This window comes from Zootoca vivipara, chromosome 6 (assembly GCF_965207765.1).
Source record: "Zootoca vivipara chromosome 6, rZooViv2.hap1.1, whole genome shotgun sequence".
In the NCBI taxonomy this organism is placed as follows: Eukaryota; Metazoa; Chordata; class Lepidosauria; order Squamata; family Lacertidae; genus Zootoca; species Zootoca vivipara.
In genome coordinates, this window is record NC_142589.1 from 95543678 (window position 1) to 95556614 (window position 12937).

The 12937-nt window shown below is 51.0% G+C and overlaps 1 protein-coding gene across 1 annotated transcript; it reads right to left on the minus strand.

Moving 5' to 3' along the window:
* Positions 1-279: 279 nt before the first annotated feature.
* Positions 280-9930, minus strand: SLC35E1 (solute carrier family 35 member E1). Its single transcript, XM_035117164.3, has 6 exons — positions 9408-9930; positions 7367-7437; positions 6360-6497; positions 5582-5707; positions 4530-4775; positions 280-3403 (listed from the first exon to the last, which is right to left on the minus strand). The coding sequence occupies exons 1-6, from the start codon at positions 9847-9849 to the stop codon at positions 3146-3148; spliced, it is 1281 nt and encodes a 426-aa protein (XP_034973055.3). The 5' UTR covers positions 9850-9930; the 3' UTR covers positions 280-3145.
* Between the last annotated feature and the right edge of the window lie 3007 nt (positions 9931-12937).

Consider the following 12937-nt stretch of genomic DNA (forward strand, 5'->3'; position numbering starts at 1 on the left):
AAACTGAGGTTTGACTGTGTGTGCAAATGGGTTTAGATACCTGCTGGGTCCATAAATTACCATATAGCATATATTCAACACAAAAAAGAGCGACAATTGGTTGTTGACAAAGGACAGCTGGACATATAAAGGGCCCCGTTACCTTCCGTAGCTGAGGGCCTCATCAAACCCAAATCCGGCCCTGGTCTCCCATGCAGATGTTTGGACCATAGGCGTAGCCAAGAAGGGGGAGGGGGACATGACTTTTTCCTTTTTTAAAAAAGACTCCACACGGGAAAGTTTCGATTCTTGCGGAATTCGGGTTTATTTACATTTTTGATATTTTAAAAGCATAATTACAACACACCCTTTTTTCCATTTTAACTTTTTTTTTTTTTAAGTCTGCAGGCTTAAAAAAGAAGAGAAAACCATTAACTTATCTTTCTTTCTTTTTTAAGTTTGCAGGGGCTTAAAAAAGAAAAAGAAAAACCATGGTTCCTGTACATCAGAAGAAACAAACTTGTAAGAAGTTCCTCGTACTTAAGAACTGGGAGGGAACGCTGTTGCTAAAAACATGTACATCTGCACCTATCGATTAAGAAACTTTCCTCCAGAAATCGCCCACATAATTTACAAATGATCGAGACTCCGGTCCGTTCGTTTCTCAAAATTGGGTCGGTCCCCGGCTGTAGTTGGACTACAACTCCCATCGTCCCTGACCGCTGGTCCTGCTAGCTAAGGATTATGGGAGTTGTGGTCTGTTCGAAAAAACAGCTGCAAGGCACCAGGTTGCCTCTAGAGAGGCAGGAGATGGATTGGAGTATTCATTTTGGGGGCAGAGGCAAGCGCTAAGCTGCTCTGCCATTTCCCTCCTGAAGATGCTGATTTTAGACAAGAGGGAATCCCACCCACCTCCCAGGCAAAGTCCTGGACGTGACAGTCTCCACCCGCCCCCATTACACCACGCCCTCCCTTGTCTCCCAGGCCACCAGAGACCACTGGGGCTTTGGGCTAGAAATCACCACTGGCCACACCTGCCAACTGGCTGCAAAGGAAGTATCTGCATTTCGCCGCCAGGTCGAAAGGGAAAGGAAGCAGAGAGGGAAAATAAAACTTCAGTTAATTTTACAATTCTCTGAACAAGACCCTTCATCCCAGGGGGCGGTTTTGCTTCTTTGGGGAAGGGGCAGAGGTTTCACGACACGCTCTAAACCAAATAAAACGGCAACACCCAGGCGGCATGTATATGTACACACACACACACACACACACACACAGACTCAAGCGCTCTGCCTTCCCACCCCTTATAGATATAACACACTCAACACGCAAACACACCGTTCCCGAGGCAAACAGGCCGAGGGGAGGCAAAAGAACCAGAACTGCCGCAGGGCTGTGAAAACCCCGCCATTTCGGACGTGGCAATGACGTGGGCTTTGACAGCTGGATCTGGAGCTAGCGAAGACATCGGCCGGGGGGGGGGGGGGAGACAACTCGGGCAGGCAAGCAGTCCTTGAAGAGTTGCCCCGCCTTGGGGAGAGGCGAGCTCTGAAAGGGAAAAGCTTGGCGCCGTGTCCTGCTCTCCCAAGAAGGGACCTTGCCATTGCCAAGAGAGGGGAAGAAACACGGCAGGTGAAGCAAGAGAGGCTGTTATCTGCGGGGAAAGGCACAAAATTTGCCCACATTGGGAGCACTACCCCCACCGCCTTGGCTTGCTCCCTCTCCTCTCCAAGCTGCCTGGCGAAATGAGACTTTATTTTGGGGGTGTGTACATATTAGAAAGTAGAAAGCAGAACAGAAGAGGGCAGGCATGAAACTATTCCCCTGCTCGTGTCCAAGGCCGAGGAGCTGCGACGGAGGAAGAGGGCTCGCCTCTTGAGACCTCCTGTCCCTGAGTCTCCGGAGCTTCCCCCCCCCCCAATCTTTCCCTTTGGCCAAACCAGAAACATGATTACAAAACTCAGACGAAGAGACCCACTCATTTCAGACAAAGCCCCGATGGGAGAAACGGCTCCAGGACGCAGGAGAATGCACGGGGGGGGGGTGTCTGTTGGACAGCGAAGGTGTGAATGGGATGAAGCCGTGCAGAGAATTACGCACGGATTTATTAAAAAAGGGGTTTCCGCGTTTGACGTCTTGGCAGCCCCACCCGCTGTGGACCCCCTTTAGAAGGCCGGGAAGGAAGAAACCAAGCTGGCTCCGAATCTTCCCTGTTGCCCAGTGCTACTTCGCAAACACAACACTCAGAGCTGACGCGCTGAAGTTAACGGGCCCAGCAAATCCATTCATTTTTAAGGGGTGAAATGTAGTTTTGAAACCCCAAAGAAAAGCCCTTTCCTAAATGGGCAGTTTTGCTGCGGGTGGGGATGTCATCAAAGGGTTCCTAGACCTCATGATTTAAAAAAGCAGGATCGGGGCATGAACAGGAAGAGGGAACGTTTAAGAACCGTATCTCTAAATTTGTCGCACGTCGCTTGGCGGAACATGATTACTATTTTAAAACAGATGGCGGCTCTCTCTCCGGATCTCTTTGCAACGGCCACAAGCTGGAGCTAAACACTCGCACACACACACACACACGCACACACACAACAAAAAACCTCACAACTTCTACAGGATACAAGAAGCGGCTGCCTCCTCCGCAGGGAGGAGAAAGACGATTCTTGCAAATTGCACTTTGAAAACAGCAGCAGAGCTCGGCCTCGGCCGACCCGGAGTCTCCCAGGGGGCTTTGCGGGTACTGATGGGGGTCCGAAGCGCCCCGAGGGCACCAGGTTGGCAAAGGCTGGCGTGGCTGCAAGACAAAGCAACCGAAACAACAAAAAAGGTAGAGTGCAACCTAAATGAAAACAAAACAAAGATCCGTACGGGGGAAAAGAAAAATAGAATACTGGCCATCTTTCTGCTGCCCCCCATGGGTTGAGGGGCAACCGCAGAGGCCCAGGCTGGGCTCGGGGGGCTCGGCCGCGATCCGCACCCGAGTCCCTGGGCAGAAAGTTGCTCAGCATGCAGCTGCCCTCCTCTTCCTCCTCCTCCTCCTGTTCCAAGCGCGCACACAGTCCTCCTCTCCCCCTGCTCACGGGGAGTCCCAGGCCACAAACATAATGAGGACCCCTCTCCATCCTCGGAGAGTCTCGGGTTATGCCGGCCGGGACCAAGCCTCTGGCTAGATGTCGTAACGGCTGGAGCTGTACATCGCGGGGTAGTTTTGTCGGTTGTACTGGAAGTGGTCGGCCAGGACGCCGCTGCCTCCCCCTCCCCGGTTGCCATACTGGAAGTCTCCGCCGTGGTGGTGCAAGAAGGAGGAAAGTCCGTTCTGGGATTTCTCCGGGGGGCTCCGGTGCCGCTCCAGGCTGCCAGGGAGGTCTCCCGCCGTGACGGGCAGCAGCTGCTTCTTCCTCTCCTGGTTGGCGTCGTATTTGGTCTGTGGGGAGAAAAGCGCTTCCCATCAGACTCCCTTTCGGAGAACCGGGAGGGCACCCCCCCAAAGGTCAGCCAGCCCAACCCTCTGGAAATTAATAAGGTTTTGGAAAGCACAAATAAAAGAAAATGATCAAACTGGCAATTCCAGCAAGCCGGGGAGGGGAACCTTATCTAAATTATATAATTCAGTATTTGAACGATTGGTATTAGTAACTGTATTATAAATTGGTATTGTTATTTCTTGATATATATTTTTTTATTAAACTTTCTGTTTTGCAATTTAGAATACTCATTTACGCATCCTTAAAATATTGATGACTTCCTTTCTTCTTTTTACCGTGGTTCATTGTGAGTATCATAAATCCCTGAGTGTTTTACAAGAAGTATACCATTCAGTATTCCATTATTGTTACACAGTGGAACCTCGGTTTTTGAATGTAACCCGTTCCGAAAGTCCGTTTGACTTCCGAAACATTTGAAAACCGAGGATCGGGGTGGTGGAGGAAAAAAATGCCCCAGAAGCTGTTTGAACATGGAAGCATTCACCTCTGGGTTTTCGATGTTCGGCTTCTGAAACGTCTGGCAAAAGAGACGTTCGAAAACCGAGGTTTGACTGTAATGGGTATTGTTACACCGTATTTTTCCGTGTATAACATGGCCCTGTGTATAAGACGCCCCCTATTTGGGGGACTTCAAATTGAGAAAATGACCTTTTTGGGGGGAGGATTGCCAAGAGTTGTTGAGCTTTTCGGGGGGGGGGGAGGTTGCAGAAAATCTGCTTACGGTCCCTTATTATTCACATAATTTTTAAATAAACAATCTTCGTCTTATACACAGAAACATACAGTAATTAGGCTGTTATTAGATTGTAATCAAAAACTTATAAAATTATTCTATATATTAAAAGAAGAGAACGGCAAACACAAAAATGCAAAATACACAATCAAAATAAAAACAAGTATTGGAAAAAGGGATAAGATGAATGGTCACCGACGGCAATCAGATACGAAGGCAACGCTCTCCCTCCCTCCACTGTCGGAGACAGTATACTGGGGAATCGCGAGCAGGGAGTGCTGCCTGTGGGGGGGGGGGCTCCCCACCCAAAAAAAGAGGCGCCCAGGATGTACCTTGTTGTACAAGAAGACTCCCAGGATGGCGGTCATCATTCCCAGGACGTTGGTGGAGGTCACAGGGTTTCTGAGCATGAGCAGAGAGACGCTGATGACCGTGATCCTCTTGGTGGCGTTGGCGACAGAGTAGCTCAGCGGGCTGATGAGGTTGAGGATGCTGAAGGCGATGACGTTCTGGGCGAAGTTGCAGAAGCCGCTGATGGTGAGCAGGAGGAGGGTCCACGGCCAATGGGCCATCGAGCTCTGCAAGGGAGGCAGGGCTCAGGGAACAGCAGGGAGTTCCCCCCCCAGCCCCTCGGTCACTCCCGGAGGCTGTCAAGACTCCGGCAGAAATAGGAATAATTTATTACAGTGGTAACTTCCACAAACGTCTGCCCCGTCGAGCCTGTACCGCGGCAAACCCAGGAGTACCGGAACAGGTTACCTCTGGGTTCGCCGCTCACGCAAGCGTGGCGCTTTGTCCAGCGTTCTTTTTGGCCACCGACTGGGGCTCCGGAACGGATCCCAGTCGCAAAACAAGGTACTACTGTACTTATGCTCCACCCATCCGGCTGGGCTTCCCCAGCCACTCTGTGCGGCTTCCAACAGAAAATTAAAGACACGATAAAACATCAGACATCAAAAACTTCCCTAAACAGGGCTGCCTTCAGATGTCTCCTAAAAGTCAGATAGTTGTTTATTTCCTTGACATCTGATGGGAGGGCAAGAAAGCCCTCTGCCTGGTTCCCTGCAACCTCGCTTCTCGCAGGGAGGGAACCGCAAGAAGGCCCTCGGGAGAGGGACCCCGGTGTCCGGGCTGGAGACGCTCCTTCAGGGATACTGGGCTAAGGCCATTGTGGGCTTTCGTGGTCAGCACCAACACTTTGAATTGTGCTCGGAAACGTCCTGGGAGCCAATGTAGGTCTTTCAGGATCGGTGTTATATGGTCTCAGCGGCCTCTCCCAGTCCCCAGTCTAGCTGCCGCAATCTGGATTAGTTGTAGTTTCCGGGGCACCTTCAAAGGGAGCCCCACGGAGAGGAAGGAAAGGGTGCTTTCCCAGGAAACTCACCAAGTCGTTCTCGACCAGGAAGGCAGAGAGGTCGACCAGGACCCAGGTGGGGATCATGAAGAAGACGGCATGGCAGCCCAGAATGTTCAGCAAGCGCAGGTGGTGGATCCGGGAGTCCCTCAGCACCTGCAAGGATGGAGAAAGAGATCAGGGACGGGCGCTTTCGACTTGCGTCCCCCTCTTGCTCGGCACCCACAGGAAAAAGGAGACTGGTCTCTGTGCCCCACACAGAGTGCTGCCTCTGGAGGGGTGGAAGGATGGTACGCTCTAGATCAGGGGTAGGGCAACCTAAGGCCTGGGGGCCGGATCCGGCGCAATTGCCTTGTAAATCCGGCCTGCGGCCAGTCCGGGAATCAGCGTGTTTTTACATGAGTCAAATGTGTGCTTTTATTTAAAATGCATCTCTGGGTTATTTGTGGGGGATAGGAATTCATTCATTCCCCCCCAAAAAATATATAGTCTGGCCCCCCACATGGTATGAGGGATGGTGGACCGGCCCAGGGCTGAAAAAGGTTGCTGACCCCTGCTCTAGACTCTAGGGTACAATGCCTATTACCTTCCATAAATCACCCCCATCACCAGGCCACCTCTGGTTCTTCTGCACCCGAAGCGCCAGTACAATTTAGCCAGAATGAGCAGGGGCTGATTTTGGGCTGGCAAAAGGCTCCCAGGCCCAAGGCACCATATTCCAGTTTCTGTCCCTGAGGCCGGTGGCGCAGCTGTCCCTGCCGAGCGGCACCCTGTCTGCGGCGAAGAGGAAGGCGAGGGGCAAGGGTACCTTTTTGGAGAAAATGTTCTGGAGGGAGAAGCAGAGCGTGGCAGCCAGAGCACTGATGAGCCCCCACGTGTCGAAAGACAGCTCCGTGACTGTGGCCAGCAGGACGCCCCCGATGATGGGGATGAGGGATAAATACACCTGGGGGGGAGGGGTGGAAAGAATTTCAGGTGGGAAAGAAGCGCCTTGAAGTCGCCATGCCAAAGATAATAATAGTAACTTGTTCGTTGTACCCCGCCTATCTGACTCGGTTGCCCAGCCACTCTGGGCAGCTTCCAACAGAATATTAAAGACACGATAAAACATCAGACACCAAAAACTTCCCAATACAGGGTTGCCTTCAGATGCCTTCTAAAGGTTGTGCGGTTCTTTATCCCCTTGACATCTGATGGGAGGGCGTTCCACAGGGCGGGCGCCACCACCGAGAAGGCCCTCTGCCTGGTTCCCTGCAACCTCACTTCTCGCAATGAGGGAACCACCAGAAGGCCCTTGGAGCTGGACTTCAGTGTCTGGGCTGGACAATGGGGGTGGAGGTGCTCCTTCAGGTCTACTGGGCCGAAGCCGATTAGGGCCTTAACGGTCAGCAACAGCCCTTTGAACTGTGCTCGGAAACGTACCGGGAGCCAATGTTGATTTTTCAGGAGTGAGGTAATATGGTCCCGGCATCCGCACCCCGTCAAAAATCTGGGAACTGCCTTCTAGATTACTTGGTAGTTTCTGAGTCACCTTCAAAGGGAGCTCACCCCCCACCCCCATAGAGCGCATTGCAGCAGTGGGAAATAACCAGAATACGAACCACTCTGGCGAGACAGTGCGCAAGCAGGGAGGGTCTCAGCCTGCTGGTTAGACAGCCGCCCTGGAGGCAGAATTGACCTGCGCCTCCATGGACAGCTGTGAGTCCGAAATGACCCCCAGGCTGCGCACCTGGTTCTTCAGGGGCACAGTGACCCCATTCAGGGCCAGGGAGTTTGTCTCGCCCACCACTCCTCCTCCCTCCTCCTCCCTCTTACCTTGGTTGTCTGCTTCTCCTTCATGATGATTCTCGACAGCAGCACCACCCAGATAGGCATCGTCGCTTTGACTGAAAGGAGGAGGAGGTTAGAGAGGCAGAGTAGAGGCAGGAATCTCTCCCAGCCCCAGCTGGAGACAGGGGCTAGGGTTGAACCCAGGACTTCTGCACGCAGAGCACCTGCTTCACCCCAGAGGAGGACAGAAGCCCAAGGGAAACACGAGGGAGAATGACCACACAGTGGGGAGGCAACGAGGAGTCTTCACTCTCACACAAGGGACCCCAAAACCAAAGCAGGCAGGAAGCCACCCAATTATTTCAGCACCTTAACTTTAAAAATGATTGGGTTGTATCCCATCTAAAAGATCTACGCAGAGCAAACACGGTGAGATTAATGGGCATACTGTCGTTATGACCAACAGGTTTAATAAATAAAATACTCAAGAGCTTGACAAATGCTAGATATATCCCACTATTTATTACTATGGTTAACAGGGCAATGGTTTTTCTTCCCCCCCAAAAAAGAAATCAAATACGAAACACCCTCAGAACTAATTATTTCAATGTGGCTAGAAACAATATTATTTCCGTTTCTTTCAGCCGCTGTTCAGTTACACCTAACGTTAGCAAGGAGGGAGCTGGCACCAAGAAGGCCCCGTCACCTCTGGGAGATATCTGCCACCTCTGGGAGATATAGGAGCAGACACAGGAAGGGACCCTCAAGGGTCATCTAGTCCTGGCATCCCCAAACCGGCCCTCCAGATGTTTTGGACTACAATTCCCATCATCCCTGACCACTGGTCGTGTTAGCTAGGGATCATGGGAGTTGTAGACCAAAACATCTGGAGGGCCGCAGTTTGGGGATGCCTGATCTAGTCCAACCCCCTGCGATAGAGGAAGTTCAGCTAAAAATCCATGGCAGGTGGCTGTCCAACCTCTTGGCTTGTGGCATCTAGTGCAGCACAGAAACAGAGAAGCGTAGAGTCCGAAGGGGCCCCCAAGTGCCATCTAGTCCAACCCCCCTCCTGCAATGCAGGCATCTCAGCTATAAACTTTGCCCTTGCCATGTTTCACAAATCTCTTGAAGCAAAGCCATTGGAGGGTGGCCTCATCGTCTTCAGAAAAATGGGTTTCAGGGCAAAGAAGAGGCCAGAAGCCCAGCTTTTGTCAAAGGCATTGCTCTAACACTGATTTCCTAACGGAAGCTCAATGTAACAGAGAGCTCGGTTAGTTAGAGCGTGTGCTGACCACACCAAGGTTGCAGGTTCGAGCCCCGTATGGGACAGCTGCATATTCTAGTCCAGTATGGGACTAGTTAATCCTCAGGGCCGCTTCCAACTCTACAATTCTACGGCTACTCCTGAAGAAAACCTTCCTGATCTCGGGAGCCGGTGGATTCCCCTTCCTCCGAGGTTCTTAAGCAGACCTTGGATGGCTGTCAGGGATCTTGAATAAAGATCAGACCTACAGGCTGCTGTTTTGCTCCTACATTCCTGGCTGGTGTCTCTGTCTGGCAATCCAGGTGACCCCGAGGATTTTCCTATAACAGGGATGAGATTCCCGCTTTGCGGGGGGACTGGGCTTGGTGACCTTTGGGGGCACCCCCAATGCTGTCATTCTCTAGGATTACCTTTTCTTTCTTTCTAGGATCAACTTCTTCCTCCCTTCCGTTACAGGCACTCTGCACATTCCCAGGAGCAGCAAGGTGCGGAGGGCCTGCCCCCTTTGTAGGGTTGGACTAGATTATCGTGGGGTGCCCCCCCAAATCTGCAATTCTAGGATCAAATTATCTCTTTCTTTCTATGCACTCTGCGCATTCCCAGGAGCAGCAGGACGCAGACGGCCTGTCCCCTTTAGAGGGCTGGACTAGATGATCGTGGGGGTACCCTCTCAATTCCGCAATTCTAGGATCAACTTTCCCCCACCCTTTTCTCCTTTTCAGGAGAACTCTGGCCATTCCCAGGAGGAATGCAGCCTCCCCGACCCGCCCCCCGCAGGCGCTCTCTGCCCATGCCCCGGAGCCCCGCTGCGCGCTCACGTACCGGTGTGCGCGTAGGAGACGGGCACCCTCCAGAGGGAGACGTGTGCGGAGACGGAGGCGAGGTACTTCCCGAAGGCGAGCGGGAGGATAACCCGCGGGTACGCGCGCGGGGGCAGCTGGGCGGGGCTGGCGGCGGGCACGCGCCAGGCGCGCAGCAAGGGGGGCAGCAGCGCCACCAGGCCCAGGACGTGGCACAGGGAGACGGTCACGGGCCTCGGGAACGCGCCGAGCAGGACCTTGTTCACCACGTTCCCGCCGGCGCTCAGCGCGTACCAAGCCACGCACAGCGCGGGGACGCGGAAGACCCCCGGCGGGGGCGCGCCCCGGCGAGACGGGGACGCGCCCGGGGGCGGCGGGGACGCGCCAGGAGGGAGAGGCGGGGAAGGAGGGGGCTGGGCCGGCGGAGGAGGCGGCAGCAGCAGCAGCGGCGACGAGGACGACATCCTGAGCCGGCTCCGGCCCCCTTCAGCCGCCACCGCCGCGCTCCTCCGCGTCACTTCCGCCCGACGACCCACCCGCGCCGGAAGCGGACGTGGCTACGGGAGCCGCGCGGGGGACAAGCAGCCGCAGGAAAAGTGGCAAGGCCACGCCCACGAGGGGGCGGGGAGTGGGGAGGGACGTTGTTGCGTCATATGGCGCGCCCACAAAGGGGCGGGGCCTGGGAAAAAGAGGGCGGGGTTTGGGGAGGTGCGGCAGGGGAAGAGGCTGCTGCGGTCTGAGGGTCAGGGCGGGGGGGTTATTATTATTATTCCTTCGAGGGTCATTATTTATCATCATCATCATCATTATTCCGAGGTTCAGGGCTCGGGTCATTATTAATTATTATTATTCCTCCGAGGGTCAGGGCGGGAGGGTCATTATATTCTATTTTTATTTATTTATTTTTATGTTATTATATTCATTATCAATATTTTGATGTATACAACTTACATTTATCTTTATTAGTCTTTATTAGTCCTGTCTCCCTGAGTGAGGATTATTAGTATTATTTATTTATGCATTTTCGATATTTTGAGATATACAACTCACTGTTAATCTTGTTCGGCTACGAGTGATGCCCAGATAAGATATACGACTTACATTTATCTGCATTAGTCCCGTTTCCCTGGGCGAGTATTATTATAATTATTATATACAACTCGAATTTACCTGTATTCTGTCTCCCTGGGTGAGGATTATTACTATTATTTATGCATTTCAATATTTTGATATGTACAACTTATTTGACCTTGACAGATTAGACAACTGGGCCAAAGCAAACAAGATGAATTTTAACAAGGAGAAATGTAAAGTACTACACTTGGGCAAAAAAAATGAAAGGCACAAATACAGGATGGGTGACACCTGGCTTGAGAGCAGTACATGTGAAAAGGATCTAGGAGTCTTGGTAGACCACAAACTTGACATGAGTCAGCAGTGTGATGCAGCAGCAAAAAAAGCCAATGCAATTCTGGGCTGCATCAATAGGAGTATAGCATCTAGATCAAGGGAAGTAATAGTACCACTGTATTCTGCTCTGGTCAGACCTCACCTGGAGTACTGTGTCCAGTTCTGGGCACCACAGTTCAAGAAGGATACTGACAAGCTGGAACGTGTCCAGAAGAGGGCAACCAAAATGGTCAAAGGCCTGGAAACGATGCCTTATGAGGAACGGCTTAGGGAGCTGGGTATGTTTAGCCTGGAGAAGAGAAGGTTAAGGGGTGATATGATAGCCATGTTCAAATATATCAAAGGATTCCATATAGAGGAGGGAGAACTTATTTGACCTTAACAGTTTAGACAACTGGGCCAAAGCAAACAAGATGAATTTTAACAAGGAGAAATGTAAAGTACTACACCTGGGCAAAAAAAATGAAAGGCACAAATACAGGATGGGAGACAGGGGTGATATGATAGCCAAGTTCAAATATATAAAAGGATGTCATATGAAGGAGGGAGAAAGGTTGTTTTCTGCTGCTCCAGAGAAGCGGAGACGGAGCAATGGATTCAAACTACAAGAAAGAAGATTCCACCTCAACATTAGGAAGAACTTCCTGACAGTAAGAGCTGTTCGGCAGTGGAATTTGCTACCAAGGAGTGGGGTGGAGTCTCCTTCTTTGGAGGTCTTTAAGCAGAGGCTTGACAGGCATATGTCAAGAATGCTTTGATGGTGTTTCCTGCTTGGCAGGGGGTTGGACTGGATGGCCCTTGTGATCTCTTCCAACTCTGATTCTATTTTGATATGTACAACTTTGATATATACAACTCACTGTTACCACCATGTTCATGGAAGACATTCTTACTCTGCTACAAGTGATTGTCAAAGAAGATATACAAATCACATGTATCTTTATTAATACCTGATCCCTGGGCAATGATGATGATTAATGAATTTTCAATATTTTGATATATACAACTTACATTTATCTTTATTAGTCCCGTCTCAATGGACAAGTATTATTATTATTATGTGTATACAGGTCTCAGGGTGGTTTACGACCTGTGTTTCCCAAACTTGGGTCTCCAGTTGTTATTTGGACCACTCGCATTCTTCATTGAAGTGCAATGACACCCCCCCAAAAAATGGATTCAAAGTATGCAGTATTCAAATAAAATTAGCCAGAGGCCACAAGGGGCAGAAATATACCCACATTGGCACTTAATTTTGCTCCCTGAATTGGGTACCACCACACTGCAGGGTAGAGCCCCGCCCCCCGTGGTGAAAGAGGGGGGGCGCTCCTCTCTTTGCTTTCCTTGCCCTGGTGCAGTGGTTTTAACAACTGAGAATATGCAGAAGTTTTGACAGAGGAAAAACTTAATCTGCTGTGGAGGTAAAAATGAAGGGGTGTGTGTGTGAAGCTTCAGTTGCTGGATTTGTGCACAGAAGCTGGTCCCAAGCAAACTTTTTTCCCTACCCCAAACAAAATTTGAGGTGGTCCAGTGCACTTGCATTAAAAATAAATAAATCACTTACTTGGAAACCAGCCGCCTTGTTAATCGCTAACCCCTTTTGATTAAAAGTTTTTTAAAAAATAATAATAATAATCAGTTCCTTCAGCACTGAAGTCCAAAAACACATTTGCACACGTCTCGTCTTCACAAACTTGCTCAAAGGAGATGAGAGTCGTACCTTGGTTTTCAAATGCCTTGGGAGCCGAATGTTTCGGCTCCTCAACGATGGAAAAACGGAAGTGACCCGTTCTTTGGAAGGTCCGACACGACTTCCGGCTTCCTGCAGCCCATCGGAAGCCGCGCATTGGTTCCCAAACTTTTTCAGAAGTCGAACGGACTTCCGGAACGGATTCCGTCCAACTTCCAAGGTACCACTGTATTTCTAAAAGCAGACAAATAGCAAGGGGAGCAGGTAGGCAAACAAGTGACCTTCTGGATGTTACCATTGGGACTCCCATCCATTCCAGCCGGAAGGGCCAGCGGTCAGGGATTATGATGTTCCTGGAATGAAATCAGAAGGGCCACAGGATCCAACCCATCCCAATTCTATAGATCATAGGTAGTCGACATGACCTGCCTCTCTCTGGAAGTTGTTGGGTT